Raw genomic sequence first — 21130 nt, 5'->3', positions numbered from 1 at the left:
AAATAATTGAAAAAGAGCGGAGGGCCACACCATGAAGAACTATCGGTTAAGAAGAAGGTGAAGGAAACGGAGACCGATATGTGGAGAATTGGCATGATTAATAAATCCGCAGTAGAGATCTATCGAACTTTTAAGCAGGAACTTGCCAAGGAAAGGATCTATGATAATAATATGGTATAGTTCTCTACTCTTTGAGGCCAGGACGGGAGTATTGCGAACCAAGATATATAGGGCCAAATACGAAGGGGTAGACAAGGTGTGCAGTGCATCTGGAGAGGAGGAGGAAACTGCGTACACTTGATAATGTTCTGTAATGGGCTTCACTCAGTATGATGGCGCAATGTTTTTCAAAGCACTGGGGTTTAGAGACAGGGAGGGCAAAATAGACTTTAAGCGGGTAGAAATAACTGGAAGGAGGTTATCTGACTGGTGGCTAAAGTCAAGGCACGAGTGAAAATAAACCCTTCACTGCGAAATACCAGCCCTCAACTTCGCAATTAAAAAAAAAAAGATAAAATTAGTTTTTGGTTCACTAAGTATTCCGGGTAGGTGGCGTTAGCCGCCGCCCATTCTAAAGGGTACAGCATCTTTCCTTCCTCCTCGTGTACGTACAGCCATATCAATCCATCCATTCATCCTTCTTTTCGCCTCTTGCTCGGTGAGTGTGCAGCTCGTGCGGTCGTTGGGTGTGTGTAAAATCAAGCTTAATCGGCTTGTTTAATCGCCGATTTTATTCGCGGAATAGCTTAAAATGAATCACCATCTTTCATTAATATAACGTTAATTGTGATTTAGTGAATTTTTTGTTTTTGTCCCTCGTTTTCAGGCACTTCAGCCAGCAAGATGGGTCGCCGACCCGCGAGATGGTACGTAGCATTCTATGTCGTGCCGTGTCGAGAAATTTCGCTTGTTCGTCCAATGTCGATCACCACAAGTGACAATATCGCCGACTGTGTGTGACGTATTCATTTGCATTCGTTTTGCAGTTACCGCTACTGCAAGAACAAGCCTTACCCCAAGTCGCGGTTCTGTCGTGGTGTACCCGGTGAGTATTCCGGCACGAGGCTTAGCTGTCAATGAAATATGGTTTTTCCTCGCGCATTGGTTGCCGGTGGCAGCATTGCGCCTAGGGATTTCTTGCAGATAGACTTGGTTAGCAGGTCGTGAGGCGCGTTGTCTTTCGGCGCGGTCTGACGCTTGGTGGACTAGAACACCAGGTCGGCATGGTGTTTGCCTGCATGCGTGGAATCGTAGTCACAGATATGTTTTACTCCCGAGAAACCCCAGATTGTCTGGAGTTTGGCCGGAAAGGTGCCACTTTTCTGTTAAACTGCAACCACGTGAGGCAGCGCCCCTGTTCCCGACTTCTAATTTTTGTGGCGTGCGCAGTGATGTGGGCAGCTGGAAGCCCCGTATCAAGTATAAATTCTGTGACCGTAGCTGATAGTGAAGTAGTTAAATGGGTTGCCTCGTTTGAGCAGTTGCCCAACGAAATGTCTACAACCCACGTGGAAGCAGGAAGTTCACCGGTGAAGTGACTGCCAAATTTCTTTATCGGCTGACATAAATCGAAATGAACTTCGATTGCACATCAAAAGAGTAAGCGTATCTTGCGAATTTGAAATTTCTTGATGGGCTGACAGAAACGGAAATCAACTTCGATTGCACATCAAAAGAGTAAACATATCTTGTGAATCTGAAACATGTTTGTAACTGGTGTAAGAAAATTCACTAGTGGTCATGCAAATTTGGCTGACAGGTCTGTGGCTGAGATGAAGCATTGATGAAAGGAGAAACTAGCCAATGAGTGGAGCCTAAACTATTGTGGGCTGATTACGATTATTCAAATGCTTGTGTATCAAACGCTGACATGGGCACAACCTCAACAACTCCAGAACTATATTGATGATAGGCCATTTGTAAAACTATTTTTCCCGGCACACTCATTCTTGCCAGTGTTTTCTAGGCTTTAAAGGCTTGCCCTTCTGCTTCAAACCAAAACCTGAACATATAGGTATCCCATTAGAGCATAGACGAAGATATCTGACGAGGATGCTGCTAATTGACTGTGAGTGGACATGTGAATTGTTTACTATTGAGGTGGGAACCATCAGTTGTGTGATGGTTCCCAACACATCTGCCAGGATTTCTGGCAATGAGGTTTTGATTAAAGGGTCACTAAAGCAAATATGAGGTGACAAAAGTTCAACTACTTCATACAATTACCAAAGCCTGGTAGCCTTATTTCCAGCCAGAAAAAAAAAATGAATAAAGATACGCTCCCAGTACTGCAGTCCCAAAGTTAAATGTGTGGCAGCTTGGGCTAGATGGTATGACATGACGATAGTTATAGCGCGAGTACAGAAGGACAACAGAGAGACAAGGACACGAGTGCTAACTTCTAACTGAGTTGCGCAGAGCCCGAAAACATACAGAGGAGACAGTAAACCATGTGGCACAAAGAGCAATGCATGAGTAAGGGAAAAAACAAAAGCACAGAAAAAGGCAAGGAAAAGTCTATAAGCAGATGAAACAGAAAAGTATTATAACTACTTGCGTGTAATACAGAAGGCCTACGCTATATCCACATCTCTACATTGACTTCTGTACTCCTGTTTTATGTCCCCTTCAGCATCTTTCAAATAGCATAGCTCCATTTTCTAATGTCTTATGTTGTATAGCTGTGGTAGCTTTTGTGCTGTACAACCAGAGTTGAACAACGATCCATTTGGGTGGTGCTTAAGTGTCTTGTGGCTCCTCTGTGCAGACCCGAAGATCCGTATCTTTGACTTGGGCCGCAAGAAGGCGCGAGTGGACGAGTTCCCGCTCTGTGTGCACCTCATCTCCAAGGAGTTCGAGCAAATCTCGTCCGAGGCGCTGGAGGCTGGCCGCATCTGCGCCAACAAGTACCTTGTCAAGACCTGCGGCAAGGACGCTTTCCACCTCCGGATGAGACTCCACCCCTTCCACGTCATCCGAATCAACAAAATGTTGTCGTGCGCTGGTGCTGATAGGTGCGTTCTTGTTTGCCTCATTTTCCACTTTTTATAGGAACTTGGTTTGGTTGCAGTATGGTGCTAGTGTATTACAAGTTAAGAAATCAGATGAACCAGGGTATTTCAAATCTGAAGGGTAATACAAGAGATTTCCATGGGTCTAGGCTATTAGACATCAAATATTTGATGCATCAAAAACATTTAGAGCATTTTCAGGCTGTTCAATATAAGTACACCAACCTCTTAATGAGCCCATATATAATGAAAAATTTGTTATAAAGAAGTAAATAAAAAAGTCTTGTAATAGATAGTGCTAGAGATAAATCTTTACAATGAATTTTTGGATATAACAAGCTTATTTTCATTTAAGATGCAAGTTTGTTATAAGGCAGTTGGAGTGTATTCGTGTGAAGTCATCTGAATGAGGGGCTAGCTCGGCAGTCGCCCTATTTGCATTCTCGTGCACAGACGTCCGATTACAACCAAAGTTTTACTCAGAATCTGTTGATTTTATATTTTTTTAAAAGTGTTGTGGTGAGGTCTGCCAAACATTAAAGTTGTCATATGCCGGATTTCTGAATGGCCGTGGCTATGGTGCTGCAATTAATGTCACCACCTAACCGGGATAACTCTGTGAATACCTTTTATAGTCAGTAATTCGTTGTCTCAGTTTCACTCGATCAGGGGCAATCGTGATTTCGTTGGTAGGTGCGCTTGCTCGGCTGGCTGCAATAGGGGACGAGCAGTCTGCAGGGTCTAATGCCACGATGTTACATGCATCAAGTGGGGAAACTAGCCTTGCAGGAGAACTTGCGTCGAACTACTAATGTTGAGGAGCGGAAGCTGAATGTAGTTGTCCTTGATAGTCGGGATGGTATGCGGCACAGCAACACTTCGGGCCAAGAGCACATCCACTAGTGAAGGCACTATGTAGTCGCAGTCTGGAAGAGCTGGTGATATCGTTAAAGCCACAAATGTGGTGGCTTGCGGTGGCAGCCGAACATAATCAACAGCGCACAAGCGGTGTGACTGTGAGAACGGCACAGCCCCAAGTCGAGGCAGTTCAAGTTGGAGAACGCCGGTTGCACAGTCATTTAGAGTGGCATGAGTGGACAAGAAATTCATTCCAAGAATCAAGTCATTGGGACACTGCTCAATAACTGTAAAGAGAACAGATGTGGGGTGATCGGTGATTGTGATGCGTGCTGTGCACATTCCTGTGATGGCAAGCTTTCTTCCGTCGGCGACACGAATAATGCCAGGAGCAGCCAGTGTGAGAACTTTCTTCAGGCAGCGACGGAAGTCGGGCACCCATCACAGAAATATGCGCCCCGGTGTCAATAAGTGCAGAAACAGGCCGTCGACGTCAAATTTCGTCGTGTCGGCAGTACAAGGAGATGATTTGAGGTCGGTGTCGAGGATGCCGCTTCACCTCGAAGAGCTGCACCGCTTAGTTTCCCTGATGAGAATTGAGCGAGGAGGTCGGGCGTCGTAGAGAAGGGGACGACGGGGGACGTCCAGGCGGCGAACGAGACGAGGCGACGGTGAGCAACTGTGCTGCGTATCAGGGGCATCGAAGGCGTTGGAATCGAAAGGTGTAAGGCGGTGGTAGTTGTCGGGGATCGACGCAGGAGGCTGGAAAAGGTGGTAAGTGTTGGCGCGGCAAGCAGTGTGATACTGTGTTCGGGACGAAGACCAATGTTTGTGGCAATACCGCCTCGACGTGCCCTATGCGGCGGCAGTTAAAGTATATTGGCTGATCATCCGCAGTTCTCCATTTGGCCGGTTTGCGAGAGCGTGGATAAGACCGCTCCTGGGGCGGTGACCGGGGGTGAGGTGGCGACCTTGAACGGAAGCCAATTGGTCGAGACTGAGCAACGGTGCAGACATCGAAGCCCAAATTGCAGAGTTCTTCGCGCAGAATTGACTGTACCAATCAAACCTGAGGTATTTGCAAATCGACGTGGCTGTTGGTCGGAAAAGCAGGTGTACCGTATTTACTCGATTCTACCGCGCCCTCGATTGTAACGCGCACTCGATTTCCACGACGAAAAAAAAAAAAGGCAGCATATCCACATAGTGAATGATGGAGAGTGGGGTGAAGCATTCGTCCGTCTGTGTGACCATCTATGCGTCTGTTGGTGCGCCCGTCCCTGCGTTTGTTCATGCATCCGCCCCTGCGTCCTTTCATGCGTCCATCCATGCATCTGTCTGTGTGTCTGTTCGTCCATCTATTCAACACTCCATGTCCCACCATCTCATCTTTTTATCATATATTCCCCATATAGAAGCACCGCCATTCAGTGGACATTCCAAGGACTAAACGAGAGGTGGTACACACACACTTTCTTACGGCTTGCGCTTCGGGTCTACTTCCCACCTTCAACCACCTTGAGTTCATGGTATATACCAGTTCACTGTATTAATGGCATTGCGGCCCAATGTTCGCTAAACCTTTCTAAAACGAAGGAGGTTGCGCCCAGCGAGTATAACTTAGCAACCTTTTCCTGTCAGATAGTGCTCAATGTACATGCCAGTGGCTGCTAATGTGAAATGAGAGACAGGAGGATTCAGCTTTTAATTTCTTACGGCTTGCGCTTCGTATCTGCTTCCCCCCTTTAACCACCTCGAATTCATTCATGGTATATACTAGTTCATTGTATTCATGGCCCTGCGGCTCAATGCTCGCTAAACCTTTCTAAAACTAAGGAGGTTACACCCAGCGAGTATAATGTAGCAACCCTTTCTGGTCCGATAGTGCTCAATGTACATGCCAATGGCTGCTAATGGGGATCGCAGCGTGCGCGTTGACTAAAAGCCGAATGCTCCTGTCTCTCATCCCCCGTTAGCAGCCATTGGCATGTACATTGAGCACTATTTTTTATTGTTAAAAAACGCACAGAAGAAATCTCTCACCGGCACCACCTTGGAGTTCAAATGTTATACCTATTTCGGGTATGTACCACTGGTGGTTATGTACTTGTACTACGAGACCCAGCTAGTATAATGTAGCAACCCTTTCTTGTCCGATAGTGCTCAATGTACATGTCAATTGCTGCTAATGGGGATCGAAGCGTGCGCGTTGACTAAAAGCCGAATGTTCCTGTCTCTCATTCCCCGTTAGCAGCCATTGGCATGTACATTGAGCACTATTTTTTATTGTTAAACAACGCACAGAAGAAATCTCTCACCGGCACCACCTTGGAGTTCAAATGTTATACCTATTTCGGGTATGTACCACTGGTGGTTATGTACTTGTACTACGAGGGACACACAAGCCGCGCCATAAGGAGCTTCGCCCCTAAAAAGACATCAATTGCAACTGCGCACCCATTTTTCTCGTTGGCCCACACGATCACACCACTCGGGAAAGACTCCTTTCGGAAGCACCCCCCCGTTTAAGGGGGGAGGTGGCATTGAAAAAAAACTTTATTTGTTGACCTACAGCAATGAAATTTGGCATGCATACTCATAAGTGTCTCGAATAGGGAAATATGCCGTTTCATCATGATAGCTTCAGTAGTTCTCAAGTTACGTAATGCTACACGATCCAATTACATGGTCTGCTCGTGGAAAGCCTAGCGCTGCAACAAAACATGCCAGGAAGCTGCGAATGGTGTTGATCTTTACTCAAAAGAAAGCTACAGGGTATGGCACTCTCAGAATTTTTTAATAAGTTCTCTTTTTTTTTAGAGATCATCATGGCTGCCGACACACATTGTCAGAAACATTGGCACGGACAAATCATCGTCTAGAAAAATAACAGTGCCATAAAACAGAAATTGAAGATTGCTGTACCCACAAGCAGTGTTCAGAGATTCAGGAAAAAAAAAACAATCAAAATCGGTCCAGTCATTCCCGTGCTACTCTTTCCACGAGCAATGCACAATGTCCAAAACACACTTGTGAGAAAAAGCCTGTTGAAGTTTTCGACAAGCTTTTTTCAATGAACTTTTTTTTTTCTTGTAGGATATTGATGAAAATTGGCACAGACACTAAGAATGACCTCACAGTGCTTCCATAAAAATTTTGAAGCGACCACAAATACTTTACGAGAAACAAATTATTTCTTCATTGAACCATGTGGAGAGGCTGAGCATAATGTCAAAAAAAAAAAAAACAGTATTGAGAAAACTGCGTTTAATGTTTCAAATTTTCTTTACGTTTCTAAGACACCTAAAAATTGTGATCTCAAGTTTGTCTTGAGATATTTGACTTCTTTTCATGATTTACTCCTTTTCATGATTGACAAAGAACAAGTATGGATTTCAAACCAAGTGTTCAGGGATTCAGGAAAAAAAAAAAACAGAATCAAAATCGGTCCAGTCATTCCCATGCTACTCTTTCCACGAGCGCCGTATATGGAGTGGTGTGATAGGTATGACAGAAAAGATTGTAAATGAATAAAACCATATACTGAAATTATTACACATACTTTTTTGTGCTGAAGTTGTAATTAGCGTAATTAAGTACTTGATTACAAATATTCACTGAACTTTTCTTTATTTGGAGAGAGGCTTATTGCATCAGAAAAATGGATCACACCATGACGGCCTTTGCCTTCTTTCTAAATAACAAAGTTATGGGCAGAAGACGGGTGGCACGGGAATTTCTAGCACTATAATTAATGACACGAAACGGGCATATAAAAATTCGTGCCCCTGATTCATACATGCTCTTTCGCCGCTCTAGTTGTGAAATGCATCATGATGCAGCCGGTCGCGGAAACTTTAATCTACAGCAATTCATTAACCTCGGAACATTCATAGACGTTCGTGGCGTTATCAAGCACGTCTGAATCGCATCACAAAAGCTTATTGACAGCACTCCATATGACCGTGGGGTGCGCGGCGGCCGCGTGGACAGTGCAGCCGGCGTGTAATGCACTTGCCGGCGGCGTTCGATGACGATTCGCGAAATGTGTAACTACGAAGACAAAAAATCGGCACGCATTGCACTTGGCATCGCATTTTCGAATGACGACGCGCGAAACTGCTAGCCGCTGTTCCGAGCGATCCTTGGCAGTGAAGGGGGGAGGGGGGGTGACGAGCTTGACTGTGTTGCCTGCTGCCTATGCGTAAAATGCCCGTACGTGATTCAGAGGGGCTAGCGAGTGATGTGATACATTCCTTGCGAAGAAGCACGTCGCCAAGAGTGCGCTTGCGCGTCGTTCCTGCCCGCAGTCTCGCTCACAGCGAAGTTAGGCCTAAAGCCGACTCCGTTGACGCGCCGCTCTCGTTGAGCGCCGTGCGCCCGCTCGTAGTAATCAGATCGTGCCGCCGTTTTCAGCTTCGTTGCTTGCGAAGAAGCACGTCGCCACGAATGCGCCAGCGCGTCGTTCCTGCCCGCAGTCTCTCTGTCGGCGGAGCTAGGGCTAAAGACGACTCCAATGACGCGCGGCGCTCGTAGACTGCGCTCCCGCTCGTAGTAACCTGATCGCGCATCCGCTCACTGCTCGTAACTAAAGCGTAGTTATATCTTAAGTGATTATCAAGCCGTGAACATGTCATGAAGTGGCGATTTTCGAGAGCCATGTCCTCGCGACGCACAAGCAGCAGACGACGATCTCCCGGAGCGAGCATCGGGCCAATGGCGAGGCGAGCTGAGGCAACATGGCGGCCACGGCCAATCAAGGGCCTCAAAATGACGTTCAAACATTTGCTTTTTGCTCGCTTGTTGTTAAAGGGAGGAGCCAGCTGAGGCGGGAAAGTTAAACACGGAGAAATGCTCTTTCCGATGAGCCCAAGAAGCTGGCTCCCGGCCCAAGCATCGCGAAGCTATAATTTTTTGAAAATCGCCGTTTTCTCGCCATTTACAGAAAAAGTTTTGCTACCTAGGTGGGTGAAACGAATTTTCCAAAGCACTTCTGCGCGGTTTTCAGTGTAGATATTTTAGAACCAGATAGAAAAAGGGTTCCAGGAACTGAAAACTTGAGTTTCAAAAAATCGATTTTTTTGCCATTTTTCGCGATCCCAAAGCCGCGTCCCCCCTTAGATATGAGGTATGGGGGAAGTTTGTGCCTATCTGACGTGCAACGGAGCATTGCCGTCACTCTAGTTTTACCGTGGCCCGATGTCAGCACGCGAACTTGCTTCGCCCCCTTCTCGACGGTTGTGGTGCCAGGCATGTCGAAGTAAAGAGGCGTCTGATCGGCATTCCCGATTTGCCCAAGCAGGGAGCCGTTGTTGTGCCGCAAGTTTAGGACGAACCTCTGAAAACTGAAGCTTTTCATTGTACTCCTCCGCAAAACTTTTCGCATATGCCCGTTCGCCTTCGGAGGGAAAAGCTTTTCCTCTTCATAAAGTTAGTTAGCCAGCACCTGCTCGCTTTGAACTGGCTGCGCGTTAGCCCTTTTTCTAAAGCTAACTGCATAGCCCGCACTTGGAGCAGTTCTGTTGTCACGGGCCGCTGTGCCGCTCACTGCTCAATCACATACTCGCCGAGCAGCTCTTCAATTTGCGGAAACCGACCCTGCTGTGGTCCGCTGAAGCCTTTGCGTGAAACTTTGCTGTCGGCAATATTCTGCTTTTGTTTCCGTCAGTCCGCACGCACGTTTCGGGAACTCCGAACGGCAAGGCTCTGTTTGGCGTTACCCTGAACAACCGCGATGCAGCCCGATTTCCGTCCGTTTCTGCACACGCGATGACTTCTCTTTTAAAAGTGGCATCGTGGTGCACTGGTCGAGTTTTTGGAGACTGCCCTTCCATGCCGTCGATGCTAATGCACTACAAGGTGACGAACTTCTCAGCACACGTGCGAAGTGCCGCACATGGGAAACACATAGGCAGAAATGGCCGACGAGCCATGCCGACGCACGTTGGGGGCGGCCATTTTGGAATGCCGATGGCAATAAATTGACCATATTCATTTTTTTTTTCGTACTCTATTCTAACGCATGCGATTTATGAACTTGCTTAACCGAAAAAAGGTGCGCGTTAGATTAGAGTAATTACGGTAATTGCTTCGATTTCTCGTCGGACCATATGCGTAATTTCAGACGCAGGTGAAGTCTGCCGGCGAGAGGTTAGTTCGTCTTCACAGGAGGACGTCGCAGCGGTGTTCGGCAGTCGAGTGAATGATCTTGGAATACGCCTGTTTTTGGCCAGTTCAAAATGCTGGTATTCCTGAATAATTTCCTCGATTGTCGCACAGTTCCGGAACATTAGCAGGTTGAACGCATCGTCCGCTATCCCCTTGAGAATGTGGCCAACCTTATCAGACTCCGACATGTCGTTGTCGACTTGCCAGCACGTCCTGTGTATACGAGATATACGGCTCTGTGGATGTCTGAGCACGTACAGACACCTTTTTTGCAACCGCCTTTCGACCGATGGGCTTCCCAAATAAGTCGCGACGCTTCTCCTTGAATGTGTTCCAACTGCCGATTTCCTCCTCATGGTTCTCGTACGAGGCTTTGGCTGTGCCTTTCAGGTAAAACAGCACGTTGGCCAGCATGAGAGTCGGGTCCTACCGGTTGAGCGCACTGGTATGTTCGTAGTCGGCTATCCAGTCAACATCAACTTCGTCCGTACCGCAGAACGTTCCTGGATGCATCGGCACGTACGTGGGTGGGATGGGTCGGTGGAGGCGTTGCCGTGGATGGTGCAGGCGTTGCCGAGGCCGATGGAGAGGTGGCCGTAAGATCAGTCCAGTGTTCCATCACGGAAACTCCAATTTGACGACCACTGCGGAGCTCCGTTGTATGGCGATTCGTTACCCAGCACGTCCACCAATTTGTTACGGGGATTACAAACACAAGGAAGAGAGAAACGAGTGTATTTGGAATATTTACGGGTAGGTGTGACACCCAGGGCTAATAGCATCTTGCGCTTTGAGTCTGCTTCTTCTTCATCGATTCGTCTACGACGGTGGAGCCATGGCCACTGCCTGGTAACAATATATATAGCGCACGGCGCCATGCATCTCGTCAAGAAGTGCCGACATGCGTTTATCTCCAACGCATACTTTGTCCCACGGGCTCGGGGGTGGGGAGTTCGATTCTTATGCGCGCGTGCTTATCCTTCGTTGAGGAAAATTGCGCACCTTTGACTGGAACAATTGCATTCAAAGATCTCTCCGCTCGCTGGGCAGGCACGCCGTTTGTGAAAAGAGTGCGCTTTTCAAACACGGCGCTGTAACGAAATTAACTGGGGCGCTTCTTACTTAACAATCATATCTGCACCTGTGATTACGTTTCATGCCCCATTTTTATTTAAACAGCGCGTTAAGTGCCGTGTGATAAGCATTGTTAGTTCGTTCTTGTCCTGTGTATGTGCTCGTGCGTGAGCCGCGTTTCGCACGTTTCGATCTGCTTACATTCCAAGTTGTTGCTATTGCATTCTATGCTTCGCGCTTGCGGCGAAACTGACTTTTCTTAATTTCGAACAAAACGTAATTTCGAACAAAACGTGTTCTCACCACCGCGAGAATGTCGGTTTAGGCGCTAGTGGCAATTCTCCTAGACCATGGTGTTCTGGTAGCGTTCTGGTAGCGCAGTCTGGTAGCGTTCGCGATTAGCCGATTAGTTCTGGCAACATGACTGCACGTTGAATGCTATGCTGCGAGCGCGATAGCAAAAAATTGTAATGTTACAAGACGAAAGGCTGGCAGCCAACTCTTTTGAATCCGATATCGCGAAACTCGTAGAAAACACTAGTGTGAGCAAATACGGCCGCTCCTGGGAAAAGTGCTCCTTCAAAACGAGTGGTTTACTTTCTGTTTACAGGCCAACTTTTTTATCTCTGCTTCAGCAGCACTCACGCGCTTTTACCTGCTCATGAAAGTTGCGATGTGCGGCGGGGGCATGTTACAGAACATGGCAGCGACGGCGAAAACCCGCCGAGAGTGTCCATACAATTGCTTTTGCAATAATAACAGTTTTTTTTTTTACTGTAAAATGAGTGTTTTTGGTTAGCTCTGTCTTCAGTCCTCCTTTTGTTTATATGCATGTTTATTTTTCAGTTTTCGTGCCGAACCTGCATACAAGGAAATTCTCTTTATAACAAATTTTCTCGGGAATTTTATTTGGCTATATCCAGGTTTAACTATCACTGAGAATTCCGACATTGCTGTTACGTCAAACTCGTAGTAAAAATAGTGTAGTATTTACTTAATTGGGATTAAATCCTTAGCTAAAACAGCTGTCTTGCTGGTGAACAGTAGGTGTGCTGCAGCTCTGAAGGTGGAGGTTCAGGTTGTAACTGACCACATACCGAAATTGGGTCTGGGAAGAAAAGCGCTCCATTTTTAAGGGAGGTGGTAGCATACACCTTAAAAGGTGCTAGAAGCAATCCTGATGTCCTTGTTCTATTTCTGCAGGCTCCAGACAGGGATGCGTGGCGCCTTTGGCAAGCCCCAGGGCACTGTTGCCCGGGTGCACATTGGACAGAAGATCATGTCTGTGCGTGCCAAGGAGCAGCATAAGGAGAATGTGATCGAAGCACTGCGACGTGCCAAGTTCAAGTTCCCAGGTCGCCAGAAGGTTAGCTTTTGCTTATTGTACCCAGTGCTGTTCCTACCGGTGAGCAAGAGTGTACTTTGTGCGCATTGCCATTTTGATGTAAGCTTTCACCCTAACAGCTCCAGATGGAGGGGGGGGAAGAGGGGGGAATGGCATTTTAATGTTTAATTCTTGACTGCTTTTGATGACAATTAGTTTATGTATACAGCATTTACTTGCGTAATCCTTGCACAATAATCGCACCCCCTACATCGCCCAACAAAAATACGATTTCTTTTTTTTACTTGAGTAATTATCGCACCCCGGAAACTGCCGCAATAATGTCGTCTGCTCGTTCCAGCCACTGATGATGACACGTGCCATCTCTCAAGCATCAAGCGTTCTGTTATTGCACGGAGATTCAATCCTAGGCAAGCCAAAGTGGCAAGTGCTCATTGCGGTGTGTTTTGTATGTTGTGTCGGTAATCTTGTCACGTTGTGGGGCGATACTGAAGCTACACTGCTTTCAAGTGTAAAGGTTGAAAGTGATAGATCATGCACTGAACAACGGCAACAGGGCCGCTGGTAGGCCCTTCGGAGTCTGCGAGTTTTGTGTTGTTTGCTACAGGTGACGGCAGCTGAAAGCCACCAAGACGCGTTGGGCCTGCCATGTGCCTAGAACTGGGATTGATGGTAAACTTCATTTCTTCACAAGGAAACAAATAGCCATCAGCCCAATACTGACTTCTTACGATTGCCTTTTGAGGGCTCCTGTTGAGCGACGAACGTTACCGCTGCGCCCGCAACGTCCACAAGCTTTGCATATGGTATTCTAATTCTCGACTATTTGCTTGCACTTTTTGTGTGTCAAATAAATCTTGCCTTGTGTTGAACCTGTGCTTTTACTGTTGAGCTAAGTTTTAATTAGTACTTTGATGTTGCTGGTGTGAGTATCCCGATTTGCAGCCACTTTATTTTCTTTTTTGCTCTGTACGTTTTCGTGGAAAATTTTTCCTGCGTAATTCTCGCACCCCCCAACTTTGCATTGGTTTTGTGCCAAAAAAAAGTGAGAGAATTATGCGAGTAAATACGGTACATCTGTCCGGAATCCAGATATGTGTCTTTTTGCTAGTATGGTGTAAGTTCTGAAATACTAATATTTAATGTGAATTTTGGTGAACAAGTTTTTTTTAAACAGAGGTGAACTGCTATGATCTAGAAGCTGACCTGTGTTGAGTGCAACATAAATGAATGTGCTAAACCCATTAGAAGAAAGTATATGTTGAACATTTGCAAGTGATACCCCAGTTTGGAGTTGACTCAGTCAGAAATGTGAACATGCAGGGGTGGAAGTGGTGCATAACTCTCGCCAATCTGAACTTCTGCGCGTAAATATGAATTTGCGCGATAATTGTGGATTGGAAATGTAAACCGTCAAATCTAGCCGATTGTTATTATAGGTACGCGACGTACGTTGCCTATAGACAGACGCTTTAGGAGAGCAGCGGAAAATGTGCCAGCAGTTATCGTTGACTGAGCAACACTGAGCCTTGGCTACGCAACGGACGAGGCCGCAACCATATCTAGAGTTGTTTCCATTGTAATTGGGTTCATTCATAGGGCGTGATAGTGCTAATCTCATCGCTGTTATTGGTGGGGTTGCCCCGCAAAAATAATGGCAGCAACACGAGTACCGTATTTACTCGCACTTTTTTCGGCGGAAAACCGATGCGAAGTTGGGGGGTGCGACAATTGCGTGGCGAAAACTTTCCACAAAAACGTACAGAGCGAAAAACAAAACGAAGTGGCCGCAAATTGGGATTCTCACACCAGCAACTAACAACAAGCTTTGAGAAGTACTAATTTAAAATTTACCTCAGCAATAAAAGCAGAGGTTCGACACAAGGCAAGATTTACTTGAGACACAAAAAGTGCAAGCGAATAGTCGAGAAATATACCATACGCAAAGTTTGTGGGCGTTGCGGGCGTAACGGTAGCGTTCGTCGCTCAACAGAAGCCCTCAAAAGGTAAGCGTAGGACGTCAGTATTGGGCTGATAGCTATTTAACAGAATCATATCCAGTTTCCTTCTGAAAAAATAGTTTACCATCAATCTCAGTGACACGGTAGGCCCAACGCGTCGGTGGCTTTCAGCTGCCGTCACCAGTAGCGAACACAAAACTCGTCGACTCCAAAGGGCCTAACGGCGGCCCTGTTGCTGTTTTTTAGTACACGATCAATCACTTTCAACTTTAAAGCAGCCGTGTAGCTTCAGTATTGCCCCATAACGTGACAAGGTTACCGACACAACATACATAACATGCCGCAACGCGCACTTGCCGCTTTAGCTTGACTTAGATTAGATTGAATCTCCGTGCATCAATAGTATGCTTGATGATTAAGAGATGGCGACAGATGGGGCACGCTGTCATCATCAACGGCTTGAACGAGCAGACGACATTATTTTGGCAATTTTTGAAAGTGCGATAATTACTCAAGAAAAAAAAATCGCATTTTCGTTGGGCAATGTGGTGGGTGCGAGAATTACCGTATTTACTCGCATAATCCTCGCACTTTTTTTGCCAGAAAACCGATGCAAAGTTGGGGGGTGTGAGAATTACGCGGGGAAAACTTTCCACGAAAACTCTGAGAGTGAAAAAGAAAACGAAGTGGCCGCAAATCTGGATTCTCACACCAGCAACTTACAGCAAGCTGTAAGAAGTACTAAGTAGAACTTACCTCAACAATGAAAGCAGAGGTTCAACACAAGGCAAGATTTGAGACACAAAAAGTGGAAGCAAATAGTCGAGAATTAGAATACCATACGCGAAACTTGTGGGCGTTGCGGGCGTAGCGGTAGCCGTCGGCACTCAACAGGAGTCCTCAAAAGGTAAGCGTAGGACGTCGGTATTGGGCTGATGCCTATTTAACAGAATCGTCCGCAGTTTCCTTCTGAAGAAATAAAGTTTACCATCAATCCCAGTTTTAGGCACACTGCAGGCCCAACGTGTCTTGGTGGCTTTCAGCTGCCGTCACCAGTAGCGAACACAAAACTCGTAGGCTCCGAAGGGCCTACCGGCGGCCCTGTTGCCGTTGTTTAGCGCATGATCTATCACTTGCAACTTGAAGCAGCCGTGTGGCTTCATTATCGCCCCATAACGTGCCAAGATTACTGACACAACGTACAAAACACGCCCCAACGCGCACTGGCCACTTCGGCTTGGCTTGGATTGGATTGAATCTTGCGCAATAGTACGCTTGATGCTTAAGAGATGGTGCCTGCTATCATCATCAGTGGCTGGAACGAGCAGACGACATTACTGCAGCAGTTTTCAGGGGTGCGATATTTACTCGAGGAAAAAGAAAATCTATTTTTCTTGGGCGATGTGGGGGGTGCAAGATTTATGGGAGTGCGAGGATTACGCGAGTAAGTATGATAACCGTGAATTTAGTAATACTGTGAAACCTCAATAATTTGTACCAGGTGGGAACGCGGCATGATCATATTCATCTTCCAATGGAGCACTGTATTGGTGCACTATGGTCGCCAATACATTACCACAGCTGATGTTGCCCAAAGTACCCAGCAAAGTTTTTCTTCCTTTTTTTCCAAAGTGCGGAAAGTATACTAAGATGGAACTCTTGCATGATTACTAAGATGGAACTCTTACTAAGATGGAATATACTAAGATGGAACTCTTGCACGCTCAGATGTGTCGCCAAAGGGCCTTTTGAAACTATTACAGGGTCTGGAATACTCGGTGACAGAACACACTGTCTGCTTTCCACCGTACATATGTGCGCTTCTCAGCCGCAATTTGATACTACTAAGGGACAGCAGATGGTTTTCGTGAAACATTCAGCGGCCGCGTGGACTCTCATCTCCTGGTTAGTTGCATGCAGTGCGTCGCCTATGCTGCCCACGCTGTTGCTGCGGGCGGCTGGCAGTATCGTGTGCGCGGATTTGTCGTGTGATTTGCTTAATTGCCCGTCCCCGCTCAGTGCCAGACCAAGTACAGATAAGCAGAGTAGGGTGTTTAATCAGTGCGGCGATAACAAACCTGCGCCTAGCGGAGTGCACTACTACTATTAAGCGGTCATGGAGAGAAGAGATAAGTATCGCTTGTCCCTTATTTTCTCAGTAATTTCTGTCAGCTGGATGTTTAAGGGGGGACGTGGCAAGTAAAACTAATTTTTTTATTAATGTACTGTTTGTGATGAAATTTGGTGTGTGTATGTGGATGATTGTGAGGATTCCAAATATGAAAACCGTTTTCAAATACCTCTTGTACTTTTTGAGTTACAAGCATAATTATACTAATTAATGCTCTTCACACTTAAAGAGATAATTATTGCTAAATGAAATTATTTTTTCATATTATTATGTTCCCAAAGCATCAACTTGTGCAAAGAAGCTATTAGTTGATTTTTCTAGTTCTTGTAACCATAAATAAAATTTCCAAAACATGGATGTTGTTTTGCGCACACATCGCAGTAATTATAAAATGTGTTCTAAAAATTTTAAATGATGAGTAAGAAGAGAGATAAAGCTTTATTGCACTGCTAAAGGCCTCCTGAGCCTAGTGCAAAAAACGGAACGACTCTATCAGTCTTTGTTAAAAAATGACAGATGTTCTAGCGAAGGCACATAGGCGAAAATCAAGAGTTGAGAAAACTGACTTTGAAAGTTCACTCTTGTTTGGAAGTTCACAACATGCCTAAAACACTCAGAATCCTCCTGGGCAGTAATCCTGAGATGCTGTGGCCTTGGCCTCTGTAGAGCGCAACCCAGTTTTGCGCTTCTTTGTCGTGGAACAATGCGCCTTTTGAGCCCTCTTCACCCTTTTGGCATCCTTTTCGGCTGCTCGCCGCAAAGAGCAGTCTCCTGGATTGAAGCCCAGTTGAGCAGTGATCTCTTGCAGCGCACTCTTGCAGCCACCATTGAAACGGCAGACTGCATCTGCAACTGCACTTTCCACACTTCGAAGGGAGGCGAACTGGCTCTTGGACTGGAGTGACCAAATGAGGCTGTTCATACTCTCCACAGCGTTCTGGGTTTTTCCCTGCGCACACCTTTCAAGGAGCTCTTTGTTCGAGAGGCGCTTGTAGATTGGCAGCAGTGCCACTCGCACGTGAGGGGGCAGTTTATGTTTGTGAGGCGGCAGCGGCTCTCCCTTGGCCAATGCCTGATTGTGCGGGCACCAGGAGTCAGTCCCACTTGGGCACAGGTCGTGGTGTGGATCCTGGTCTGTGGATGTTACATGGTAATAAGTGGCCATGATGGCCCTCTCCATGCCAGGAACATTGTTGGGGTGGCTCTTAATGGCCCAGCCATAATAATTCGTCAACTTCTTTATAAGGCCCTGCGTCAGCCGGCCTTTGCCACCCATGCTCAGTCCTCGGCCTTTGGATTTGTGCTCATCAAGAAGGTTGCGCAAGGAAGTGCCCATTCTTTTTTTCACATGGTTCACACACTCCTGTTTCTTAATCAACATGTAGCCATGCGAAACATGCGAAATGTCCATCGCAGAAAAAATGTCATTTATGGCAGATTGTTTTGCGTGAGGGCAAGGTACGTACGGCTGTCACCGTCGCAGAGCACATTGATGTATCGAAGCTTGTACTTGGTAAACGATCTTTCAAACATGATCCTCGCTGCTTCTACTTCCATTTGGCCTGCATTAGCATCGGTGTTCTTTTGGCACTGTGGCTTGTGTTTCTCAAGCCACTCCTCATAGTTGTCGTCACCAGGCTTGGGGCCAACAGCACAGCCTTGGCAGTAGTTGGACAGGACACAGTGGTCCAAGACCAAGCCTGTGTACAGCTCGATTACACAGCCCACGCCAATATGACTTCTGTGCCCCCTCGTCATCCACGTGCCGTCGTAAATGACGTCAATGTTGCCTGGCACTCCTCCTAGGTCCTTGTAAATGTCATGCACCTTCTGTGCACTTTCTGCTTCAATGCGGGTGGCAGCTGATGTGGTGGCAGGGTGGCTGTACTTCCTTTGCAGTCTCTGGTAGGACTTGTGGTGCAGTGCTCGATGCGAAATGTCCATCGCAGAAAAAATGTCATTTATGGCAGATTGTTTTCTGCCAACTGACTGCACAGCCCTCAAAGCACGCACGTTTACCTCAAAGGGGTTCGTTTTTTGTTGCCCGGAGCACCTCGGGGACGACCACGCACTGTTCACTATGCCACAATTGTCACAAAAAAGTTCCATCCTCGCCGCGAGTCCAAGGCAGTGCGTAGTCTCGAGGCGTATCGACCCTTCGTCGCACTTGTTGCACTTTACTGACGAAAGCAGACCGTTCAGCATCTTCTTATTTACAATGAAGAATGTGGAGTCCTTACCGCCGTCATTTTCGTCGCAGCCTTCGTTCAGAAGCTCGAGCTTCCGCTTTGAAGCGGATTTCGATGCTACGGCATCCAAAACATCCCGCCTTGTCTGCGCCCGCTGCGCGATTTCTTCACTGCTCGGAATCTGGGCCGAAACTCGCGATAGAATGTTCGACGCGCGCACGCCCGGAGTTGCAACGGCTGCCGACGCGGTGCCACCGCAATCGGGTTCGCGAGAGCGTCCATCACGGTCGACGGCATCCGGCGGTCTGACATACGACGATGTGGCACCTTCCACACTCTCGGCCTCACAACAATCAGCGAAGGGTCTGAGTAGAGGCTCCGTGACGCTTGAAGAGCATGCTCCGTCCGGAACTGCGACTGGGACGGCAGCCGCAGTCGTCTGCCCTTTGTTCCAAGCTTTCCGACGCTTGCCGTACTTGTGGACGCTCCGGAACTTTTTTTGCGACAACATAGCACCGCAGTATGAGCAAGCACTCAGAAGAGACCACCGATGTAAACAAAGCTTGGTAAAAAAAGCACGCGAACTATCACAAAAACAGCCAACTGGCAAAAAACGAAGCGCACGCCGAATGATTCTCGACTCGGCGGCCGCAGATGCGCTCGCGCTTCCAAGGTTGCCAAGGTGCGCGGCGCAGCTTTGACCAGTAAGAGGTCGCGCCTGCTACCACGTGACCCGCGCAGCCAATTGCCGTTCTTCGTTTTCGTTTTTTTACTTGCTCCTCGCGCTTTTATTTTCGCTCGGTGAAATACGAGACCGCGACCATCGGGAAGCCGGCTTTCTCCTCTTTCCAAAGCTACCAAAATGGCGGCCCACGGTCAACAACTTGGCGCGTTTGTGCGGCGTGAACAACACCGTTTCAGGGGCTTTTTTTTCACACTTTTCGGCGACTAGCCTCGGCAAAAACACTATTTGCGGGATTTGTAGCGCACGTTTCGCTGTAATATTTTAGAACAAGGAAGTTGAAGGTCTGAAGATTACGAAAAAAAATAAATCAGAAAATCGCATATTTTGACCAAAATCGGCACTTTACTTGCCGCGCCCCCCCTTAACGATGGGCACACATGCATGTATTTTCTCCCTCTCACACACACACACACACACACACTTGTGGGTGGGAAGTCTGGTAAGCTCATTAGTACACAAAATTGAAACGATTCTTGACCAGAAACAATTTTGATTCACGATGTTTGACCCTAGAAAGCTGCTCCAAAACACTAAAGACCACTTCCACCTCTGAACATACCATAACTTTTGTTCTATTGGGCCATCCATTTTCGTTGCATTGCACGAAGTTGCCTTTCCAGTAAAGATTTGATACTTTATTTTTTAACTGTTTGGGAAACAACATTGCTCCCCTAAAGGCAAATGACATCTTGCATTTCTGAAAAATAGTTGCAGATTTCAAACCAGCATGCATATGTCGTGTTTCATGAGAATCAATGCATAAAAATATAAAAATTTAGGAGCACTGTTTTTACTGAAGGTTGATGGGATAGTGGCCTGGAGCAGCTGTGGAATGTTACATATTTGGGTGCATTTCATGGCCCCTCAAGGGTTCTGCTTTGGTGCAATAACTAAGCAGCCTCAGCATTACATCACCCCTCCTTTCCTCGCCAATCTGTCTTCATACCCAACAGCTCGTTCGGCCAAGGTCGCTCGAAGTTGATTCCCCCCCGTGATGAAACCCAGATTGTGTGACTGAGATTTTGTTGCACAAATAAGTGCTGCTGTTGCTTTGGTTCTCATAGTTGCCCCTTGTGTATCAGTCTAGCCTGTGGGACTCACTCTAAATTTTCTTGTTGCAGGTGCACGTCTCGAAGAAGTGGGGCTTCACCAAGTGGGATGCCGAGGACTATGAGGAGATGCGTGCTGACGGCCGGCTGAAGCCTGACGGCTGCTACTGCCACTACCGTGGTGGCCACGGCCCCCTCAACAACTGGATGAAGATCCAGAGGGAACTGCGAGGCCTGGAGTAGGCACCACTGATCACCAGAGACAATAAATGGCTCTCCTTGTCATGCGCTTGTGTCTCATTGTTGCTATGATTATGCCACTCGATGCTGCACTTGCACGCTTCACCTTGGGTTCAGTTTATTTCGTCATCCATTGTGCATTTTGCAGCGGCTCATATTGTCACACAGTCGCTGACCGATTTTTCGAACACCCGGAATTCCGATTTCGAACTTCATCAAGGTGTACCATCAAGGTACCATCAAGGTTCCCACGGCACTAATGCATTTTTGCGACCAAATTTTCAGTCTTATGCCTTAGTTTAAAGTCGCTCATTTTGAGCCGTGCCACTTAAGTTTTGGAAGTAGATGCTAGTTTTTTC

The 21130-nt window shown here is 46.9% G+C and overlaps 1 protein-coding gene across 2 annotated transcripts; it reads left to right on the top strand.

The window, feature by feature from the left end:
- Window positions 1-639: 639 nt before the first annotated feature.
- On the top strand, window positions 640-20816 carry RpL10 (ribosomal protein L10). 2 transcript variants are annotated; one of them, XM_037431599.2, is made up of 6 exons: window positions 640-658; window positions 827-866; window positions 987-1045; window positions 2768-3014; window positions 12315-12477; window positions 20604-20816. In XM_037431599.2, the coding sequence occupies exons 2-6, from the start codon at window positions 844-846 to the stop codon at window positions 20772-20774; spliced, it is 663 nt and encodes a 220-aa protein (XP_037287496.1). In that variant the 5' UTR covers window positions 640-658; window positions 827-843; the 3' UTR covers window positions 20775-20816. The 2 variants fall into 2 exon arrangements, with proteins under 2 accessions (XP_037287496.1, XP_037287495.1); XM_037431598.2 differs by lacking the exon at window positions 640-658 and adding an exon at window positions 668-686.
- Window positions 20817-21130: the final 314 nt, after the last annotated feature.

The sequence above is a fragment of the Rhipicephalus microplus genome, chromosome 7 (assembly GCF_043290135.1).
Source record: "Rhipicephalus microplus isolate Deutch F79 chromosome 7, USDA_Rmic, whole genome shotgun sequence".
In the NCBI taxonomy this organism is placed as follows: Eukaryota; Metazoa; Arthropoda; class Arachnida; order Ixodida; family Ixodidae; genus Rhipicephalus; species Rhipicephalus microplus.
This window is presented reverse-complemented; position numbering and strand designations above follow the sequence as displayed.

Coding starts and splice junctions, on each gene's coding strand:
- RpL10 (XM_037431599.2), top strand. CDS start 844: ATGGGTCGCCGACCCGCGAGATG. Junction 867..986: donor GGTCGCCGACCCGCGAGATG/GTACGTAGCATT, acceptor TTCGTTTTGCAG/TTACCGCTACTGCAAGAACA. Junction 3,015..12,314: donor TCGTGCGCTGGTGCTGATAG/GTGCGTTCTTGT, acceptor CTATTTCTGCAG/GCTCCAGACAGGGATGCGTG.